This window comes from Amphiura filiformis, chromosome 8 (genome assembly GCF_039555335.1).
Source record: "Amphiura filiformis chromosome 8, Afil_fr2py, whole genome shotgun sequence".
Taxonomy (NCBI): Eukaryota; Metazoa; Echinodermata; class Ophiuroidea; order Amphilepidida; family Amphiuridae; genus Amphiura; species Amphiura filiformis.
This window is the reverse complement of record NC_092635.1, coordinates 70,068,513-70,087,285: the sequence shown is the minus strand read 5'-3', so window position 1 is coordinate 70,087,285 and position 18,773 is coordinate 70,068,513. Positions and strand designations below refer to the sequence as shown.

The 18,773-nt window shown below is 40.5% G+C and overlaps 1 protein-coding gene across 1 annotated transcript in view; it reads right to left on the bottom strand.

The window, feature by feature from the left end:
• Positions 1-1,431: 1,431 nt before the first annotated feature.
• Positions 1,432-18,773, bottom strand: part of LOC140159401 (long-chain-fatty-acid--CoA ligase 1-like) — a 49,487-nt gene continuing 32,145 nt past the window's right edge. Inside the window, exons 10-18 of the mRNA XM_072182864.1 lie at positions 11,529-11,749; positions 10,744-10,798; positions 10,390-10,485; positions 9,267-9,431; positions 8,508-8,624; positions 7,299-7,442; positions 6,095-6,196; positions 5,663-5,734; positions 1,432-2,445 (exon numbers count right to left, since the gene is read on the bottom strand). Coding sequence (XP_072038965.1) covers positions 2,308-2,445; positions 5,663-5,734; positions 6,095-6,196; positions 7,299-7,442; positions 8,508-8,624; positions 9,267-9,431; positions 10,390-10,485; positions 10,744-10,798; positions 11,529-11,749 — 1,110 coding nt within the window. The 3' untranslated portion in view covers positions 1,432-2,307. The remainder of the gene's footprint in view (positions 2,446-5,662; positions 5,735-6,094; positions 6,197-7,298; positions 7,443-8,507; positions 8,625-9,266; positions 9,432-10,389; positions 10,486-10,743; positions 10,799-11,528; positions 11,750-18,773) is intronic.

Genomic DNA, 18,773 nt, shown 5'->3' with positions numbered 1-18,773 from the left:
ATCTTATATTACCTCTGCTTTACAAAACAGGCATAATTACCATGTGTGTGACAAGTTGTTTAAAATTTGTGCAAATATATTAAATGGCTTTATATGCAATAATTCTATCAAAAAAACAATGTCATTATGAACTAGTCATTTCTTATGTTGTTCATAAATGTCTACAGAATACACAGATGTAAGTGATGTATTTATGATATATAACATTTTGCTCACTAGGATGCCCTTAGGACAAAATAGCCCATCTGCAATAGCTGCTCTTTGACATTTTTTTACAACATGCCATATCTAACATTTTAAAACCTGGCAGCTTTTGCAGATAAGAACTTCTTGCCCTAAAACCCTTGTTTTCTTTCTACAGTCTGTGTTGCATACCGTATATACTCTATTAAACGCCCCACAGGCATTGCAATTTTGAAAAGTGAGAAGTGAATTTTCAATGAAAAAATGTGCAAAATATGATCTCCGGATTGAAATACAATGTGGCGGCATCTATAGGGACCACATATTATCAGAAAATACTACGAAATTAGATCTCTACATGCATATTTATGCAAGAATGCAATTTATTTAGTTACATATAGGCCTATAAATTATAAACATTAATGTGTTGCACAATTGGATGGAAATTTAAGTTAGAATAGAATTTGTCCATGCAATTTCGCAATCATGACAGGCCAGTTTTTAGCTTATTTATGATGCTTACATTCTATGGCATGGAAATTTCTGCAGACGGGGACGTTTAACATACGGGTGGTTTAATAGAGTAAATATGGTATATTGGATTCACAACGAGGTGTAAAATATACATAAATTTGAACATTTTTAAACATTCATATAGACAACATAAAATCAATGCACATTCTGTAGTAATATCTACAATTTCTTTTATCTCAAAAATATATTCCAGAAACAATATCATTTGTTCTTTCCCTGTATTTAAGATAGCTACATGAGAATAATATACCATAATCTCATATACATAAATTGGAATTTTACAATGTACACTTGTAACGAAATTATAAAAAATAAAAATAATACATGCTTTTTACCCTTTCATCCACCATCTTAAATATACTACAAAGTGGTGTACAATACACTAGTCCATAAATGTCTTATAAAATAATACAAAAATCAGCCCTGCTGCAAACATAAACTAGGTGGGAATGTTAATCTGGCTGAGAATTGTCCCAACAATTGCAAGTTTATATTTTCCCAATGTAAGCACATACACTACCTATATAATACTAATTTGCTTAACAAAAACCTTGAAATAATTTCTCTTCATTTATATAAAGTACTGTATTTTCCTGAGAAAGTAATTGTACAGGCTTTCAGAATAAAGATAGCTGTTTCAAGTGTGTTAGTAAGCTTAAACAATATCCCGAGCTTGGGATTTGGCAAGATAATGTATCAATGATATAGATAGCAAATCATCAAGGCAAGTAAATTTGGTGTCAACTTTTCACAAGACACATTTTACCATGACAGGTGCATGCCCAGGGAGTGGCTTGGGGGCTTGAACCTCCCACGTTTACACCAACAACATGCAAAATCAGCCTATTTTGGGCACATTTCAGCCTCTTCCAAATGCGCTCATATCATATTCTAGTCTTTGTCAAAGACTCTCAAGATCCCTGCCGAGGGGGGGGGGGGAAGCACCAAAGACATGACAAAGCGGTGAAGCTGCAACACTGAGCGTCAATAAGAGAGACGGTGCTTCCAGCCTCCCACCCCAGGGCTCTAGACAAAGGCATGTTGAAAGACTACTCATATCCCCCGGTTGAATGTTTCTTGGCATGCCCTGTTACCACAAACACTTAACCATGTTAACATGGCATAACTGTGAGCTACATCACCAGTACTTTGGGGGTTCCAACCTTTATATAATGTGATCTCATTTCTTTAAAATAGTGGCATAAACCAGGGGGCAAATCCCACCTGGCTTGAAATACCAGGACAGAATCTGGGGACAGAATTTGCATTTTGCACCTTCTTTTGTATGTTTTTAACCCCCCAAAGCCAAAATTTTTGGCCCATTTTAGCATTCAAATTTGTCATGATATCCCAGTAAGAGCATTCTGGGAATGAGGCAGGTAAATGACTTTTTGCAATTTTGCCTCCCTCCTCACTCCTCAGAACATTTGCCCAGTATGCCACTACTTCAAAATTCTGTCACATAACCAACCAACCTTATTCTGCTGTCAGTATCGAATTGGGAACCCTATACAATGTACAAATCCCTCAAACTTTCCCTAAGACAATAGACAATGTCTGTATTAGTACGGAAGACAAGCAAAGTGTGTGTTAATCCAATTTTGCATACATCTCTGCCAACTGCGATGCAAAGAACTCCTTGAGCGCTGGACGTTTACCTTTGAAGGTGGGTGTTAATAGACCATTCTCAACACTGAACAGTTCATTATGTATGTGGATATCTCTCACCTGAAAGTTTGATAGAAACAAAATGTGACTTACGTTAATGGCTTGAACATCTTAGTCTACCGATGCTGCTACAAAATTTAAGAGGATCGATTGGCGCAGAAAGCAAAATCATTATTTTTTTGGCCATATCTTCTTAGATTGGCCACAAATCAACAGCATTATACAGGGTGTATCAAAATGATTGGTACCCATCAGTTTCCAGTGATTATGGACAAGACTACTACAGCAAAATGCAGCAGAGGAGCGACCTTATATATAGATGAATGTAATGTAAGGTCATAAAACTATAAATGATGGGCATTTCAACAGGATCCAATGTTGCATATATTCAAGAACAGGTTTGTCAATAAACACCAAAAACTGATGGGTACCAAACATTATGATACAGCCTGTATGTAACAAGCAATGACTGGTCACTCCCAGGTGACTGGGATTAGGGCTGTTGTCGAGTAGTACTTTCATTGTCGACAATCATCAAATCTCAAGATCTGACGTAGACAAAATATGTTGATAAAGTAAAAATATTATACATCGTTTATTTACATCAAAATATGTGCGGCATCGGAATATTGGGATTGTAATGGAAAGATAAGCTGCACCACTTGCTGATGAAAACTGATGCAGGTGTAAATTATCTCTAACATTTTAATGACTAGTTTTTTTGTCGACAGTTGGTCCATGCTTGTTGACAATCTGGAAAATTGCTTTGTCGACAATATTGTTGATACCTTGTCGACAACAGTCCTAAATCGAATACATTAATAATGCTGAAACTTGAATATAAATTGATTCAATTTTTGGTGATTCGCCGCGAACAATGTTTAGTGTGTATGGCGAGTGGAAAATCGCTTACTAGATTTTGGGCTAGCGGTGGCGAGTGAAAGCCAGATCGCTCGCACAACACGGCAAGGCCTGTATGCTACGAAGATCTAAAAGGATTAGAAGAACTGCAGGGCCAAAGTTTGTAAGCCTAATTATTTTTCATACGTTGGGGTTGAAGGCTGTATAGGAGAGGTTAGGCATCATTTCTTAATATTAACTCATTAATATTCATTAGAGTACTTATTAGCTACTTAGAATATGCAGAATAAATGCACAGTTTTGGAATCGAGTTGTAGTGAAAATGGCTTAAGATTCCGTGCGGGCAAAACACAACTCTTTTCAAGAATATTTGAAGAAAAATAAATATTAAACATTAACTATTATTAAATAGAGAAGAAGTAGCTCTATTATTAAATAGATTTGCACGTGAATTAATACAAAATGACGTAGGTTCCAAAAACAATGCATAAGTTTGAAAGATGCTTCTTCATTGCATATATCAAATTATGTTGAATTTTGAAAATTTCGTATGAGAGAGAATTTCATCTTTAATTGCACTATATAAAATGTGGAAGCAGCAATTTGGCCCATAAAGCTACACATGCTAGCTGCGTCTCGCACCGGGGTCTAGCACCATACCGATGAACCTCTGAAACCCTTTCAAATTGCCTTTGCAAGTAAGAAGTATTTTAAATAGCTTTAAATGAATCATTGAAAATTATAGGAGCCTGGCATAAACGAAGAATGTTCAAATTTCAAAATTTAACGACTTGTAGTGAAAACAATAAGATACAAAGCAATCGAACCCTTCTTTTACCAAAATCTCATTATCATTACCATTTTAGTTTCTCGTAGACAAGATGAGAATATTTTATCAATCAATTAAGGGATGGGGTATGAACGTTTGGACAGTATTTATTTTGGAACATTAGAGCACATCAGACATATCGAATTGCATTCTGAATACGAAGAATGTCATTCTGATATCAAATAATTTAGATTTTTGAAATTAGCAATTTAATACACATTTTATGGCAAATCATTAAAATTGATATTTTTGATATTTAACAGTACTTGAAGTAAACTTTATAAATCTGATGATCTATACTTAAAGTGTATGGAGGTGGGATGAAAAGCCGACGATCAATTGAAAATTTTGACCTTTCGTATTGAAGATATGGATTTTTTTCCCAAAAACACCCAAAAAAATTAGGTCTTTTTGGGAAAAAATCCATATCTTCAATATGAAAGGTCAAAATTTTCAATTGACCGTCAGGCTTTTCTTCCTGCTACATACACTTTAAGAACATATCATTAGATTTATATAATTTACTTCGAGGACTGTTATATATCAAAAATTTGAAAAATATCAGTTTTTTATAATTTGTCATAAAATTTGTATTATATTGTGATTTTCAAAAAATGAAAATTATTTGATATCAGAAAAACATGCTTCGTATTCAGAGTGCAATTCGATAGGTCTCAGGTGCTCTCATGTCCCACAAAAAATACTGTCGAAACGCAATAGATGCTCATTTTAGATCCCTTAAGTAAATTTGTTTTTGTAATCATTAGTATCAGCAAAGCCAATACAAAATGTGATCAAGCCTAAATGAGGCATATTTGCACACAACTATTAATGAGATTTTACTAAAAGACTGGTACAATGTTCTTGTATTTTATTGTTTTTAGTAAAAATTCAAAAAATAATTTTTGGGAACCATATGCCCAAATTTGATAGGTATAATTCAATCATAATTGTGAATATAGTATAACCATGATAACTGGTATATTTGCTTGATGATATAGCAAATCACAGCTTGCAAGATAGAAAACAATTCAGGAATACAAAGGTATCCTTAAATTATTTTCGATATTTTATAATTGCCTATTATGTGTAACCTTTTAATATTACGTTCAGATACCATTTTATACTTCGTTCATTTATATGAATCAAAATATTACTACCGCATATACGCATGATAAGAATATTGGGATTTTAATGGAAAAATAATCTGCACCACTTGCGAATAAAAATAGAAAATTGATGCAGTCATTTCAAGGCAAATAATGGTGATGTTAAGCTTATCTCTAATGACTATTTTTTTGTCAACAAGTGGTCCATGCTTGTCGACAATCGGGAAAGATTGCTTTGTCAACAATATTGTCGACAACAGCCTTGTTGACAACAACCCTAACTGGTATAGTGTTTCAAATAACTGATGCACAGAACTCCTTAAGATTAGATCAAACATATATCAATATACTGTTTAAATTTAAATGTAATGAATTCATACTTTTTATGTGCACAGTTGCAGGGGTAAAATTTCATTTTGTAGATTCTCACAGAAATTCTATACAGATATTTTTGTGTACAAGTTATGTCAGATCTTACCAGTTCAAATCCTTTCAGTCCTCTTTTCTTTCCATGTTGCACAATTTGCTTTAAAATGGCGTCTTTCACCTCCTGGAATATCAAAGAATGTTTATTTATTGGAAAGAAATTGCACATATTGATGAACATTGGCTTCATTAAGGAACATGGAATTGTAATATCCAAGATATCACTATCATGCTTTTTTTTTAATATTTCAGTGATATCTACAACATGTTTTTTTGTGTGTTTCTTTCTTTTGAATCATTCAATGTCAGCCACAGGCATAACTTATTGGAACTGTCTGTGAGGTCTTTGTCATCCGCTGAATCTGCTCCACAATTCAAAGGCAGTATTATGGAGACAGTGGAACAATACCAATTTTTATCGCCACCATATTAAACTATAGCCCTTTAACAATTAAACACTTAATTTAGCTTTTTTTTTACTTACCTTCTGTGCATATAGCTCCTTAAAGTCCCCTTTTAGACCCTCTCTCTCACCAAATTTCTTCAATTCCTCTTCTTCCGGCACAATGACTGCAATTATACTGGCCTGTGAGAAGATGTGCAATATGTCAATTTGATCTTGTTAGTTTTCAACTTTACATTTAACCAGAACAAAATTTGTTTTTCACTGCATTTGTAACTTACAATTTTTTAAACAAAAGACCTATCACATCAAAAAAGGCAGTTTTTTTATTAAGAAATCTAAATTGACATTTTCAAAGACAACCCTAACCCTAATCCTAAACATAAAACTGACTCTTATCCTAATTCTAACCATAGCGCTAACCCTACCTTATCCCTAATCCTAACTTAAAATGGCCTAAACCCTAACTTTTCTGACTAATGACCCTTTAGACTAATGGGTTGTTCCCCATAACATAACAACTTTGTTTCCCAGATTTAGAGGTCCATTGAGAATCAGAACAAAATATTTTCTGAAGTTACTTTATGTGATTGATAAATTGGGAGAATACCCTTAAACCATTATCAGAAATATTAACAATATGAACTGAAAGGTTATGTCCATCTTACAATGCAAAAACAGCAAAGCAACACTTATACACACTTTAATGGCTAAAGGTCCGTTCATACTACCACCGCATTTGCGATGCGTTGCTTTGCGATGCCGATATATCGATTACTTTTTGCCGCAACTCAACGCAACTCGTCGCATTTCCAAGTTAAAATGTATTTAACTTCATTGCGATATCGCAATGCAGTATTTTGCAGTACGATGCAGTGCGACAACGCACCGCATCGCAAATGCGGTGGTAGTATGAACGAACCTTAAGGTTTGTACAGTGAAGGTAGAGGTGTGTTAATTTATAAACACTAAAACACATAAAAAAATTAAGATGTTCATGTTAACACATTGTTAAAAGTGCACTTTTTAACACTACTTGTGTTAAAACACATAAACATCTTCATATTTTTATGTGTTTTAGTGTTTATAAATTAACACAATTAACACGTTTATTATGTGTTGCTCTGCTGTTTTTGCAGTGTATGGTCTATTGGATTTGCATGGAATTTTTACACCCGAAAACACAGTGTCTACCTTATTAGTTGTATGTATTAGTTACTACATTACATTAAAATATAGTATTATAAAAATGGAACAAATTATGTGAGTGGATAATGGAGCTTACCTTAAGACTTTCACCGTGTACATATGCCTGAGCTACCAATGTGTCCTCACAATAAATGGTTTCAATCTTCTCTGGGGCAACATACTCTCCCTGAGCTAGCTTGAAGATGTGTTTCTTACGATCAATAATCTTCAAACATCCATTCTAAAAGGAATAACATCAGAAACAGTGATTATGGACATGACTTAGGATCTACATGAAGTGTAGATTAATGTCATACAAATTAACACTATTTAAGGATTTCCCACATTTACCCCCAAATGTCACATTTTAACTGGCTATATCTTTGAAAGTAAATGGAGTAGAAACTTGATATTTGGTGTGGGGAATAATGTGGAACATAGATTTTTATACTTATGAACAAAATCATCAATACATTAAAGGGGCATTTCGTGATCCACAGCCTCATTCCCCCACTTTTCTCAAAAAAAGTTGAGATTTTTATATCACTGGAAACCTCTGGCTTCATAATCAGTGTTCGAAATTTTGGTTGTCCGTTCGCCCGGGACAACCAAAACATGCACCGGACAACCAAAAATAATGCTCTAGTTGTCCGGCGGACAACCAAAGCCGGGAACCAAAGATCTACAGCCAAAAGTCACTTTTTCAGCATGCTAGTTTGCTCAAACCTGACACAACTGATGAATTGTTAAACATTTAAGAATAATTGTTCATTAATTGACTACACTCACTCCACTTGATTGGTCACATGTAGTTGTTTCAGATTGTGGCATCTTACGGACAACCAGAAACTTTGGTGGACAACCAGAAATTACAACCTGGTTGTCCATGGGACAACCCCTTTTATTTTCTTAATTCGGACACTGTTCATAATGTTTATGTACAAAATATTTCTTGCAGATTAATTAGTTTAGTAAAGATATCGTGAAATTTGAATTTCGTTCTGGTGCACCAGAACGAAATTACAACGTATTGTCTATGGAGCAGTGTAATACACATAATCATGCATAACTCGCAAACGCAATATCGGAATCAACTGACATTTTGGGAATATGCTTTTTTCGTGGATATGTACTGAAAAATGTCATAAAAAGAGGATGCTAGGATCACGAAATACTCCTTTAAGATTTATGGGTGAAATTTTCATTTTTTATTTGTTCAAAAATGTAATTTTGGATGAATAGACACCCCTGTAGGGGAGGGGCACTAATTAGCTCAAATATGGTACAATATATAATTATATCTTACTGGAAGCCAGACACCAATATCTCCTGTATGTAACCAGCCATCTTCATCAATTGCTTCTTTAGTTTTCTCCTCATTCTTGTGGTATCCAGGAAACACATTGGGACCCTTCAGGCATATCTGTAAATAACAATGTAATGCAATTTACCATAATTAAAAATACAGACTTACTTAAAGAGGAAGCCCACCAGAGCAGTTCTTCTGGGGTGAACCAAACCTGCCTGGTTATCAAATTATTCAGTGACAATTGACAAGTGCATGACTTAGCTAATGCCTATGTTTATACCATGCCAGGGTCATTTGTTTGGCAAAAATTAAGGTTTGGTTCACCCCAAAAGGACTGCTCTGGTGGGGCTTCCTCTTTAAATTAGTGATGTGTGTATTGGATTGTTGACAAGAAAAATCTCATCTTTTGGAAAAGGTATCATTCATGTTGATGGCTCAAGAAATTAAATATTTTTTGTGGGCTGTGTGTGTGAGAATTATGGATGAGTATGTAAACTCTTAGGAATTGTGCTATCAACTATGTGCTGATTCAGATGGGATGGGATTCGTATGGGATAAATTTGAGTTGAATCCATTCACAATGGCTGATCAAACTTGTGAGCAAAGATCTACGTGAAATATAGTATAATTATAAGTACTTGAATAGAAAATCTATAATTGATCATAATATTAGAATTATGTTAGTTTTGGTTTTGTTTTTACCACAATGTGTTCATCAAGTCTGAAGCAAGTTTACCAAATTCAGACATTTCATACCTCTCCTTTGTCATCCTTGGCAAAGTAGTTCATTTCTGCCACATCCACCAGCTTTATGTTGGTATTGGGTAATGGGGGACCCACATGACCTTCTGGTGATGTATCTCCTGCCAACGTTAGGGTAGCTGCACAGGTGCTCTCTGTCTGACCATAACCTTCATGAATCTGTAAGATATCAAAATGACAACCAATGTGATAGTAAGAAAGTGGTGTACCCCAGGACCCCATATTGGGTCCAATATTGTTCATGCATCTTTTGCATCTGTAAGTGTCTGTCTATGACCTTCATAAATCTGTAAGGTATCAAAATGACAACATTACCAATGTGATAGTAAGAAAGTGGTGTTCCCCAGGGTTCCATCTTGGGTCCTATTGTTAGTATGTCTTTTGCTTGTGTCAATGTACATGCAGGCATAATATCATGGTTGCCTAACCATTTATGAATTGTTTGATTTATTTTGACTAGATATCATAGCCTTACAACAGTTTCATATTGATCATGGTATATGAGTCTATTTTATTTAATTGTTGACTCTTCCCATACGAATCCTGCTAGGATTAAAAGCTCAGGTCATTTAAAGGCTTAATGTACGATTTCCTTCAAATTTTAAATTTGTCAATATAAAAAAAATATACTCAAAAAGTTGAAATAATACTAGTAATAATTATCGGGAATGGTTTCTGTTAATTTTGAGCTGAAATAACGAGGTAAAGTGAAAGAAACACTGCTTGTTATTTTGGCCGTTTAACACGCAGTTCTATGGGAGGACATAAAGTCATAATTTCTTGAATTATGACTTTATGTCGAACTTTGCTCTGTTTACCTACAAGCACAACAAATTTGGCTGATTCCATTTAGGTGCAAGTTGTGACATATGTACACATTACAAATATGCCAAAAAATCAGGTTTGAAAAAAATTAACCAAATTCATATTATAAGATCGTACATTATGACTTTAACTAATGTTATGTACATCTTGACTGCTATGAAAGGATGTATATACAAAAAAGAACAATTGGGATGTACAGTGTTTGTATTTCAAATAATTTTAATTATACCCCAGATGTGTATGCTTTCATAATAAAGAAAGATGTTATTAGTATTAAAAATGTATTACTTACATTGGCTCCCATAACAACTCTCCAGAACAAGAGAACTTCGGGTGAGATAGGAGCACTTCCTATGAACATCCAGTCCACTTGCCCACCAATCAAAGCCTGAAACAGTAGGCAAAATAGCATAATCAAAATAGGGTTAGGCCTATAGCTTAATAATACCCATCCAACACATGTTCAGGACACCTATGGTGTGTAGATAACTTTACTGTCAGGCTGATAACATTATGAAAATTAAGTTGTTTTAGATAGATGATTAATATGTTAAAGTATGCCTCAAAGTTTCCATAACATTTCCAAAAACTTTTTATGCATATAAATGCTTTTATTCTTGTGCCATAAAACATAATTATACTCTACCTGAAACTTGTTGAAGACTATTTTGTCCCAGATTGAATTCCTTGTGGTAATTCCTCTGCAAAATAATGACAAAAATGTCACAATATTAATTCTAATAATAATATTCATCCAGGTTTAGTGTTGACTCTTGGTTCTATCTATCAAAGGATTTGTAGTAGATTCAATTAATTTTAAACTTTTTTTCTGAAGATCAAAATCTGAGAGGGTCAGTTGGGCTCTTGGTTTTTATTACTTTGGTCCTCAAAAATGTTCACAGGCCTAAACTCTAATTGAAAATTATTAATGTTACACTGGTCCACATTTTGTGACATTTTGTAAAACTCATTAATAACAACAGGTTATGTTATTTTTGTTAAAATCAGCAAGTATAAGAGGCTAAGAATTCAATACTATCTACATGTATGAAAATTATCACTTCAAGTGATATTACCAAGCACATAATGATCTCAAACACTTATTATCCCTGCTACCGAAGAAAGCGGGGTTTATTGCATGCCGTAGCAGGAATCGAACCTGGGGCCATTGTATTATAAAATGACCCTTCTTACTACTAACCCAGCAAGGAATGAGCTATCAGAGTGGCAATATTTATTCTACATAAGCTTTACAGAATTACTGCAGTTATCATGAAGTAAAAAACTAGATTACCTGAGGTGATATTGTTTTGGAAAAATCACTTGAAGTGATATTACTTATAGGCCTATATGTTTAAGTGGTAAGCTGGATGATCATATCCCAAGTCTGCATACATATTATACACATGTATTAATTAAATACCAACTTACTGTAAGACTTGTGCCTTTTTCTTGTTGAATGCTATGTTGAATAGCCCCCTCTTTAAGGCGCTAGCATTATTGACTCCTGATGAGATTTTGTCATAGATCCTATTCATAAGGCGTGGTACACAGGGGAAGATACTGGGTTTCAATGCTTGCATATCATCACTAAGGAGTTTGACATCTCCTTGGAAGAATCCAGTGCGAACACCTTCACAAATCATTTCATACTGGAAAAAAGTTAAAGCAATGTTGTATGGTCATTAAGAAGTAGATCTATCAGAGACAGTATGGTCATTAAATATTTTAAGCTATAGATATTCTAACAAGTAGAAAAAAAAAAATACTTCAAGGGGTATTTTGTGATCCACAGCCTCATCCCCCCACTTTTCTCAAAAAAAGTTGAGATTTTTATACCACTGGAAACCTCTGGCTATATACGGTAATGTTTATGTGTACAAAAAAGTTCTTGCAGATTAATTTGTTTAGCAAAAATATCATCAAATTTGAATTGCGTTCTTGTTCTGGTATACCAGAATGAAATAGCCCATGGAGCAGTGTAATACACATATTATATCATGACTACCTTGCAAACGCAAAATCAGAATCAACTGAAATGTTGGGAATAAGCTTTTTTCTTGAAAAAGTGTCATAAAAAGATGATGCTAGGATAATGAAAAAAAGTATACTTTTGGTTGTTTTATAAAGGTCACAAGTCCTATGGTTCACTTTATGCATGTCTGCATGATGAGTTGTGACATACACTTAGGCATGTTAAGTTACACATGCGCGTATTTTATGGGGGTTTTGGGGGCCTAGCCGGGCAAAAAAAAGGGCGTGAAAAGAGAAAAGAAAAAAAAAAAAAGGAAAGAAGGAAGAGAAAAGAAAGAAAGAAAGAAAGAAAGAAAGAGGAAAGAAAGAAAGAAAGAAAGAGGAAAGAAAGAAAAAAGAAAGAGAAAAGAAGAAAGAAAGAGAAAAGAAAGAGAAAAGAAAAAGAAAGAAAGAGAAAGAGGAAAGAAAGAAAGAAAGAAAGAAAGAAAGAAAGAAAGAAAGAAAGAAAGAACCAATCAACCATGATGGAGAGATAAAGGGGCGGCACATACCAGGAATGCAGAGAGAGGGCGGCTTGTAGCCAACCAACCATGATAGAGAGATAAAGGGGCGGCACATACCTGGAACGCAGATAGAGGGCGGCTTGTAGCCAACCAACCATGATAGAGAGATAGAGGGGCGGCACATACCAGGAATGCAGACAGAGGGCGGCTTGTAGCCAACCAACCATGACAGAGAGATGGAGGGCGGCACATACCAGGAATGCAGAGAGAGGGGGGCTTGTAGCCAACCAACCATGATAGAGAGATAGAGGGGCGGCACATACCAGAAATGCAGAGAGAGGGCGGCTTGTAGCCAACCAACCATGATAGAGAGATATGGGGCGGCACATACCAGGAATGCAGACAGAGGGCGGCTTGTAGCCAACCAACCATGATAGAGAGGTAGAGGGGCGGCACATACCAGGAATGCAGAGAGAGGGCGGCTTGTAGCCAACCAACCATGATAGAGAGATATAGGGGGCACATACCAGAAATGCAGAGAGAGGGCGGCTTATAGCCAACCAACCATGATAGAGAGGTAGAGGGGCGGCACATACCAGGAATGCAGACAGAGGGTGGCTTGTAGCCAACCAACCATGATAGAGAGATAGAGGGGCGGCACATACCAGGAATGCAGACAGAGGGTGGCTTGTAGCCAACCAACCATGATAGAGAGATAGAGGGGCGGCACATACCAGGAATGCAGAGAGAGGGCGGCTTGTAGCCAACCAACCATGATAGAGAGGTAGAGGGGCGGCACATACCAGGAATGCAGATAGAGGGCGGCTTGTAGCCAACCAACCATGATAGAGAGATATAGGGCGTGCACATACCAGGAATGCAGATAGAGGGCGGTTTGTAGCCAACCAACCATGATAGAGAGGTAGAGGCGGCACATACCAGGAATGCAGATAGAGGGCGGTTTGTAGCCAACCAACCATGATAGAGAGATGGAGGGCGGCACATACCAGGAATGCAGACAGAGGGTGGCTTATAGCCAACCAACCATGATAGAGAGATAGAGGCGGCACATACCAGGAATGCAGATAGAGGGCGGCTTGTAGCCAACCAACCATGATAGAGAGATAGAGGGCGGCACATACCAGGAATGCAGATAGAGGGTGGCTTGTAGCCAACCAACCATGATAGAGAGATAGAGGGGCGGCACATACCAGGAATGCAGAGAGAGGGCGGCTTGTAGCCAACCAACCAAGGAAGAGAGATAGAGAGGCGGCACATACCAGGAATGCAGATAGAGGGTGGCTTGTAGCCAACCAACCATGATAGAGAGATAAAGGGCGGCACATACCAGGAATGCAGAGAGAGGGCGGCTTGTAGCCAACCAACCATGATAGAGAGGTAGAGGGGCGGCACATACCAGGAATGCAGAGAGAGGGCGGCTTATAGCCAACCAACCATGATAGAGAGATAAAGGGGCGGCACATACCAGGAATGCAGATAGGGGGCGGCTTGTAGCCAACCAACCATGATAGAGAGATAGAGGGGCGGCACATACCAGGAATGAAGAGAGAGGGCGGCTTGTAGCCAACCAACCATGATAGAGAGGTAGAGGGGCGGCACATACCAGGAATGCAGACAGAGGGTGGCTTGTAGCCAACCAACCATGATAGAGAGATGGAGGGCGGCACATACCAGGAATGCAGATAGAGGGCGGCTTGTAGCCAACCAACCATGATAGAGAGATAGAGGGCGGCACATACCAGGAATGCAGATAGAGGGCGCCTTGTAGCCAACCAACCATGATAGAGAGATAAAGGGGCGGCACATACCAGAAATGCAGAGAGAGGGTGGCTTGTAGCCAACCAACCATGATAGAGAGGTACAGGGGCGGCACATACCAGGAATGCAGAGAGAGGGCGGCTTGTAGCCAACCAACCATGATAGAGAGATAGAGGCGGCACATACCAGGAATGCAGAGAGAGGGCGGCTTGTAGCCAACCAACCATGATAGAGAGGTAGAGGGCGGCACATACCAGGAATGCAGATAGAGGGCGGCTTGTAGCCAACCAACCATGATAGAGAGATAGAGGGGCGGTACATACCAGGAATGCAGAGAGAGGGCGGTTTGTAGCCAACCAACCATGATAGAGAGATAAAGGCGGCACATACCAGGAATGCAGACAGAGGGTGGCTTATAGCCAACCAACCATGATAGAGAGATAAAGGGGCGGCACATACCAGGAATGCAGACAGAGGGTGGCTTGTAGCCAACCAACCATGATAGAGAGATAAAGGGGCGGCACATACCAGGAATGCAGATAGAGGGTGGCTTGTAGCCAACCAACCATGATAGAGAGATAGAGGGGCGGCACATACCAGGAATGCAGACAGAGGGTGGCTTATAGCCAACCAACCATGATAGAGAGATAAAGGGGGCACATACCAGGAATGCAGACAGAGGGTGGCTTGTAGCCAACCAACCATGATAGAGAGATAAAGGGGCGGCACATACCAGGAATGCAGATAGAGGGTGGCTTGTAGCCAACCAACCATGATAGAGAGATAGAGGGGCGGCACATACCAGGAATGCAGAGAGAGAGGGCGGCTTGTAGCCAACCAACCATGAAACGAGGTGGGGCGACACATACCAGGAATGCAGACAGAGGGTGGCTTGTAGCCAACCAACCATGATAGAGAGATAGAGGGGCGGCACATACCAGGAATGCAGAGAGAGAGGGCGGCTTGTAGCCAACCAACCATGATAGAGAGATATAGGGGCGGCACATACCAGGAATGCAGACAGAGGGTGGCTTGTAGCCAACCAACCATGATAGAGAGATAGAGGGGCGGCACATACCAGGAATGCAGACAGAGGGTGGCTTGTAGCCAACCAACCATGATAGAGAGATAGAGGGGCGGCACATACCAGGAATGCAGAGAGAGGGCGGCTTGTAGCCAACCAACCATGATAGAGAGATAGAGGGGCGGCACATACCAGGAATGCAGATAGAGGGCGGCTTGTAGCCAACCAACCATGATAGAGAGATATAGGGGCGGCACATACCAGGAATGCAGATAGAGGGCGGTTTGTAGCCAACCAACCATGATAGAGAGGTAGAGGGCGGCACATACCAGGAATGCAGATAGAGGGCGGTTTGTAGCCAACCAACCATGATAGAGAGGTAGAGGGCGGCACATACCAGGAATGCAGACAGAGGGTGGCTTATAGCCAACCAACCATGATAGAGAGATAGAGGGGCGGCACATACCAGGAATGCAGATAGAGGGCGGCTTGTAGCCAACCAACCATGATAGAGAGATAGAGGGGCGGCACATACCAGGAATGCAGATAGAGGGTGGCTTGTAGCCAACCAACCATGATAGAGAGATAGAGGGGCGGCACATACCAGGAATGCAGAGAGAGGGCGGCTTGTAGCCAACCAACCATGATAGAGAGGTAGAGGGGCGGCACATACCAGGAATGCAGATAGAGGGTGGCTTGTAGCCAACCAACCATGATAGAGAGATAAAGGGGCGGCACATACCAGGAATGCAGAGAGAGGGCGGCTTGTAGCCAACCAACCATGATAGAGAGGTAGAGGGGCGGCACATACCAGGAATGCAGAGAGAGGGCGGCTTGTAGCCAACCAACCATGATAGAGAGGTAGAGGGGCGGCACATACCAGGAATGCAGAGAGAGGGCGGCTTATAGCCAACCAACCATGATAGAGAGATAGAGGGGCGGCACATACCAGGAATGCAGAGAGAGGGCGGCTTGTAGCCAACCAACCATGATAGAGAGGTAGAGGGCGGCACATACCAGGAATGCAGATAGAGGGCGGCTTGTAGCCAACCAACCATGATAGAGAGATAGAGGGGCGGTACATACCAGGAATGCAGAGAGAGGGCGGTTTGTAGCCAACCAACCATGATAGAGAGATAAAGGGGCGGCACATACCAGGAATGCAGACAGAGGGTGGCTTATAGCCAACCAACCATGATAGAGAGATAGAGGGGCGGCACATACCAGGAATGCAGACAGAGGGTGGCTTGTAGCCAACCAACCATGATAGAGAGATAAAGGGGCGGCACATACCAGGAATGCAGATAGAGGGTGGCTTGTAGCCAACCAACCATGATAGAGAGATAGAGGGGCGGCACATACCAGGAATGCAGACAGAGGGTGGCTTATAGCCAACCAACCATGATAGAGAGGGAGAGGGCGGCACATACCAGGAATGCAGACAGAGGGTGGCTTGTAGCCAACCAACTATTATAGAGGGATGTAGGGGCGGCACATACCAGGAATGCAGATAGAGGGTGGCTTGTAGCCAACCAACCATGATAGAGAGATAGAGGGCGGCACATACCAGGAATGCAGAGAGAGAGGGCGGCTTGTAGCCAACCAACCATGATAGAGAGGTAGAGGGGCGGCACATACCAGGAATGCAGACAGAGGGTGGCTTGTAGCCAACCAACCATGATAGAGAGATAGAGGGGCGGCACATACCAGGAATGCAGAGAGAGAGGGCGGCTTGTAGCCAACCAACCATGATAGAGAGGGAGAGGGGCGGCACATACCAGGAATGCAGACAGAGGGTGGCTTGTAGCCAACCAACCATGATAGAGAGATATAGGGCGGCACATACCAGGAATGCAGATAGAGGGTGGCTTGTAGCCAACCAACCATGATAGAGAGATAGAGGGGCGGCACATACCAGAAATGCAGAGAGAGGGTGGCTTGTAGCCAACCAACCATGATAGAGAGGTAGAGGGGCGGCACATACCAGGAATGCAGATAGAGGGCGGTTTGTAGCCAACCAACCATGATAGAGAGATAGAGGGGCGGCACATACCAGAAATGCAGAGAGAGGGTGGCTTGTAGCCAACCAACCATGATAGAGAGATAGAGGGGCGGCACATACCAGAAATGCAGAGAGAGGGTGGCTTGTAGCCAACCAACCATGATAGAGAGATAGAGGGGCGGTACATACCAGGAATGCAGAGAGAGGGCGGCTTGTAGCCAACCAACCATGATAGAGAGATAGAGGGGCGGCACATACCAGGAATGCAGATAGAGGGCGGCTTGTAGCCAACCAACCATGATAGAGAGATAGAGGGGCGGCACATACCAGAAATGCAGAGAGAGGGCGGCTTATAGCCAACCAACCATGATAGAGAGGTAGAGGGGCGGCACATACCAGGAATGCAGACAGAGGGTGGCTTGTAGCCAACCAACCATGATAGAGAGATAAAGGGCGGCACATACCAGGAATGCAGACAGAGGGTGGCTTGTAGCCAACCAACCATGATAGAGAGATATAGGGGCGGCACATACCAGGAATGCAGATAGAGAGGGCGGCTTGTAGCCAACCAACCATGATAGAGAGGGAGGGGGCGGCACATACCAGGAATGCAGAGAGAGGGCGGCTTGTAGCCAACCAACCATGATAGAGAGATAGAGGGGCGGCACATACCAGGAATGCAGATAGAGGGCGGTTTGTAGCCAACCAACCATGATAGAGAGGTAGAGGGCGGCACATACCAGGAATGCAGATAGAGGGCGCCTTGTAGCCAACCAACCATGATAGAGAGATAGAGGGCGGCACATACCAGGAATGCAGATAGAGGGCGGCTTGTAGCCAACCAACCATGATAGAGAGATAAAGGGGCGGCACATACCAGGAATGCAGACAGAGGGTGGCTTGTAGCCAACCAACCATGATAGAGAGATATAGGGGCGGCACATACCAGAAATGCAGAGAGAGGGCGGCTTATAGCCAACCAACCATGATAGAGAGGTAGAGGGGCGGCACATACCAGGAATGCAGAGATAGAGGGCGGCTTGTAGCCAACCAACCATGATAGAGAGGTAGAGGGGCGGCACATACCAGAAATGCAGAGAGAGGGCGGTTTGTAGCCAACCAACCATGATAGAGAGATAGAGGGGCGGCACATACCAGGAATGCAGACAGAGGGCGGCTTGTAGCCAACCAACCATGATAGAGAGGTAGAGGGGCGGCACATACCAGGAATGCAGATAGAGGGCGGCTTGTAGCCAACCAACCATGATAGAGAGATAGAGGGGCGGCACATACCAGGAATGCAGACAGAGGGCGGCTTGTAGCCAACCAACCATGATAGAGAGGTAGAGGGGCGGCACATACCAGGAATGCAGAGAGAGGGCGGCTTGTAGCCA